Source organism: Nematolebias whitei, chromosome 20 (genome assembly GCF_014905685.2).
Source record: "Nematolebias whitei isolate Nwh7 chromosome 20, NemWhi1, whole genome shotgun sequence".
Taxonomy (NCBI): domain Eukaryota; kingdom Metazoa; phylum Chordata; class Actinopteri; order Cyprinodontiformes; family Rivulidae; genus Nematolebias; species Nematolebias whitei.
In genome coordinates this window covers 6729570-6733488 of record NC_056517.1, presented here as the reverse complement: position 1 = coordinate 6733488, position 3919 = coordinate 6729570, and the positions used below count along the sequence as shown (strand labels likewise).

The window sequence follows — 3919 nt, the reverse complement described above, 5'->3', positions numbered from 1 at the left end:
CCTTTTCTTGGTGGGGGGGGGGTGGCCCTAAGCATCCGTTCGCGGACCACCAGGGGTCCGGGGACCCCAGTTTGAGAACCACTGGTTTAAAGGTTCTTTCTCGCTGGCTGTCAGGAGTCTCAGGAGTGCTTCGTCACTGTCCGGACAGAATGATGCTGAGCTCAGTCAGAGTCTCTGCAGGATGAGTTTGGCCAATAATTGACAGCATTTGTGATGCATTCACTTGCAACATGTAAATTAAATGAACCCACACAGAAATTGTACCGTAGTTGTTTTGAATAATGAAGCTAAAATGTCAAATTTAGGTTTGCATTGATAATTTTCAATATTACAGTTGTGATTTGGTTTATTCCTTTAAGAAATTTGACAGAAACAGTAAGTTCTGTGGGTTACTGTTCAATTTATTGAACTTCCATGTTGTGCTTGAACGCAGGAGGCTGGTTGAGCCACAGGGGCTGCTCAATAATGTTGGGACAGAACTGGGAGGACTTTTTCAGGCTGTGTTCAGACGGGTCGTCCCTGTTGGTTCTTAGTGTTGGGTTGGTGTTTATGTTCAGGCTGTCGTTACACTGTAATAAATGACATGAGTCAGACGTTGGACCTGATGTATAGAAAGAGGAGAAGCACTCCCTGTCAGTGAGTGGCTGAGGGTGAAACTGAAAGTTAAGTGATGCAATGAACCGTGACTCTGGTGTCTTTGAAGACACTAGATCTTAACAAGATGTTACAATTTGACATAATGGAAGTCCTGGTTCTTACGGTCACAGTTCACCACTGCAATTACAGAAAACTACAAGAAGAATTAAGGTGAAGTCGTGAACAGGTTGAAGAGGAAATGATGTCGTGGTTGAGCGTCCAGACTTCAAGTCTTCTGAGTTTCAATTATTTTGATCCAGAAACTTTCAGCAGAACACTAAATTCATTTTCTATAATTTCTGGTAAAATACCGGCAGCTGTGGTTGCCAGAATTTCACCATATAAAATACGGTCACAGTGTGTGACACGTTACAGAATGACATTTTGTCAACCGTCACTTTCACAGTAGAGAACTGTTATTTATTTATAGAAAATTACTATTGGAAAACAGATAAACTGTCAAACTTTTTACTACAAATTGTTGTAAAAATAACAGTTAAAATACAAAACTGATTTCAGTACATTCTTAAGAATAACACGTGTACTGTGAACATAATTACAATCTAATCTATTTCAGTAAAAACCAGCAAAACTGTACGATATATTACGGTATTTTATTGCAAAGTTCAAATTTACGGTAAAATACCGGCAGCTGTGGTTGCCAGAATCTCACCATATAAAAAACAATTAGACACATGAGGAATTATGATTCGTCAGAGTTTGCTTATAAAAGCTTTGTGTTCAAATGAAACATTGTTCTGTGCTTCGCTTTAAATGATGGGATGGATGCGACGAGTTGGAAAATAGATTTAGGATTTAAAAAAAGCTTTAAAATTGAATCTAAAAAAGTTCAATCTGGTCCTCTGGACATTCAAAAAAACAAAACAACAACAAAAAACATAGAAATGTTTCGTCGTATATGCTGACAGAACCTCAGGCTGAGGAAGTCCTTCGGATGAAAGACGAAACGTTTCTACATTTTTTTTATTGTTTTGTTTTTTGAATGTCCAGAGGACCAGATTGAACTTTTTTCAGATTTTTCTACCTGGATTATTGAGCATGCATCAGGATACTTTAAAACTGAAGTTAATTAAGGATTATTTTATGAAGTGATGTTTAAAGATCCTTTTTGAACACGTTCAATCATAGCAAACGTGAATAACGTTCAAACTTGATGGGATTCAAACTGGATTGGACTCAGGCCAGCTACACGTGTCTGTTTGTGTCCTCCAGGCGTGCACGGCGTGCCGATGAGCCCGAGGACAGATGTATGGAGCGCTGCAGTGGAGTGAGGCACGAGGCTCCGGGTCTAGCCACAGCATGTCATTGACTGGATCTTATCTTGGAGAGTGGCGGCAGGTTCTTCGTGTTATTCGAATGATAATGTCAGAACCACTGTGACATTTTCTTTCTATCTAATAAAAACATGTTGCTCTGCCTCTGAAGGAGGCTTTTGTTGCACCCTTGGCCCTGGAAGACGTATAAAACAGTTAATTATCTCTCCCTTCACTGGGTCAAACATTTACTGCAGCTTCTGGTTGAAATCAGGTCGGATTCACAGAAATAATCTGTTCCATCCTAAACTACTGATAGGTGCTCATCAAAACATCTGACTGAAGGTCCTTGAAGAAAAGCTCATCGCCTGCCACCTTCTAGGTCAAATCTCCATGATGTGAGAAACGATCATTATTAACTATGATTATTAACGATGATTATTAACGATGATTATTAACAATGATTATTAATGATGATTAGGCAGTTTTGGTCAAACCCTGAAAGTAAAGTTATGAATAATCTCATGCAATAATCTGAGCTCTAAAGTAATTTTTTTACCTCTCACCTGCTAACACGTTCCATTTTAGCTTCACATCTGTAAAACTGACCAAGTTATAGCAGTTTTGAGTCAGCTCATATTGATTAGCGGTGGAAGCCATCTTGAATTTGGGTGACTCCAAAAGGTAACGGTCCACGTCCATCCACCGACAAGTTTCAATAAAATTCATTCAAGCTTGACCCCAGTACTTATTGGCAACGTTTAAAAGTAATTCCCTGCCCAGTCAGTTAACCCAGAGTGTGTGCTGAGGATGACTCTCAGCTACTACCACACCAAACTTTAGCTCAGTGTCAGTAAAACTGTCAGTGTTGTGTTTGATAACGTTAATTAACTGTGAGGCCATCTTCAGTCAGGTCCACTCCATCAACTGAACATGATTTGACCGAATGCTTTGTAAGAAGCTAGAAGTAGCAACGGCTAGCTAAAACTAGCAGAATAGTAGCTAAAGGCTAAAAATAGTGTAAGAAGACAAAAATAGAGCAAGTGTACTGACGATGTGAAAGAAGCGATGTCTTTGTAGAAATTTACAAATTCTTAATTTAATTTTAAAGTAAAATATTTGTAAATAAAGTAAAATGTTTTGAAATATATAAAAGTTATAAAAATCCACAAGTGTAGCAGCACCCGTCCCTGAACTGAACATTTTGTTTTATGAATGGTTGAAATAGCTCAACGTATTCAGACAGAAAAATTCTTATTGAAAAAAAAAAAATACAACAAAAATTATCAAACATAGTTAATTAGATCAACGGTATATTATTATTATTATTATTACGTTATGGCGAAAGACAAGGGTTTGTTTACAGGGGGTGGTGTAATTTTATAAGGGGCGGCGGCACGTGACAAGTCTGACAGCCAATCAGAGTGCTTCGTTGCGAGACCAGGCGCCGAAGAGGCGGGACGTGACGAGCTGCCAGCCAATCAGGGCTCTTACTCCGTGCTCGCGGAGAAGTTAGCAGCAGTCGAGGTCTCAGTCTGGTCCGTAGGCATGATGGGTGTAGTACAATGCCTTCTGCTCGTCCTACTTTTCGGGACAGGAATACACCAAAATGCTGGTAAGTGTCCTTTCATTGTAAACCGCAAAGTGTTGCTTTGAGACGCGTTCTTCGGATGTTCCGGACCTGGTTCTGCTGGACCGGCTCTTTGTTGAAGAAAAGGGGAAACAAATGTGTTTCTAAGATGGCGCAGGGTCTGCGGTCAGCTCCTGTCTGAGGAGCAGTTATTGTTGTCTGGATTTTAAAGCACAGTTTACCCCGGAGCTGGAAGAGCTGGGCTCCAGACACGAGTTCGGCCCGGTTCTGGTCGGGTTGGGTTGTACTTGATTAAGAAAAGAAACGCTGGGTTTGGGTTAGGCACACGATAGTTGCTCGAACACAAAGTTGGCAGCTTTTCTGATTACCCGTCCTGTTTTGGACCTGGAACTGGTTTTAATAAGGCAGGACATGATTA

General features: G+C 40.3%; 1 protein-coding gene across 1 annotated transcript in view; it reads left to right on the top strand.

The window, feature by feature from the left end:
• Positions 1-3448: 3448 nt before the first annotated feature.
• Positions 3449-3919, top strand: part of tgfbr1b (transforming growth factor, beta receptor 1 b) — a 48358-nt gene continuing 47887 nt past the window's right edge. The window contains exon 1 of the mRNA XM_037694071.1: positions 3449-3525. Coding sequence (XP_037549999.1) covers positions 3459-3525 — 67 coding nt within the window. The 5' untranslated portion in view covers positions 3449-3458. The remainder of the gene's footprint in view (positions 3526-3919) is intronic.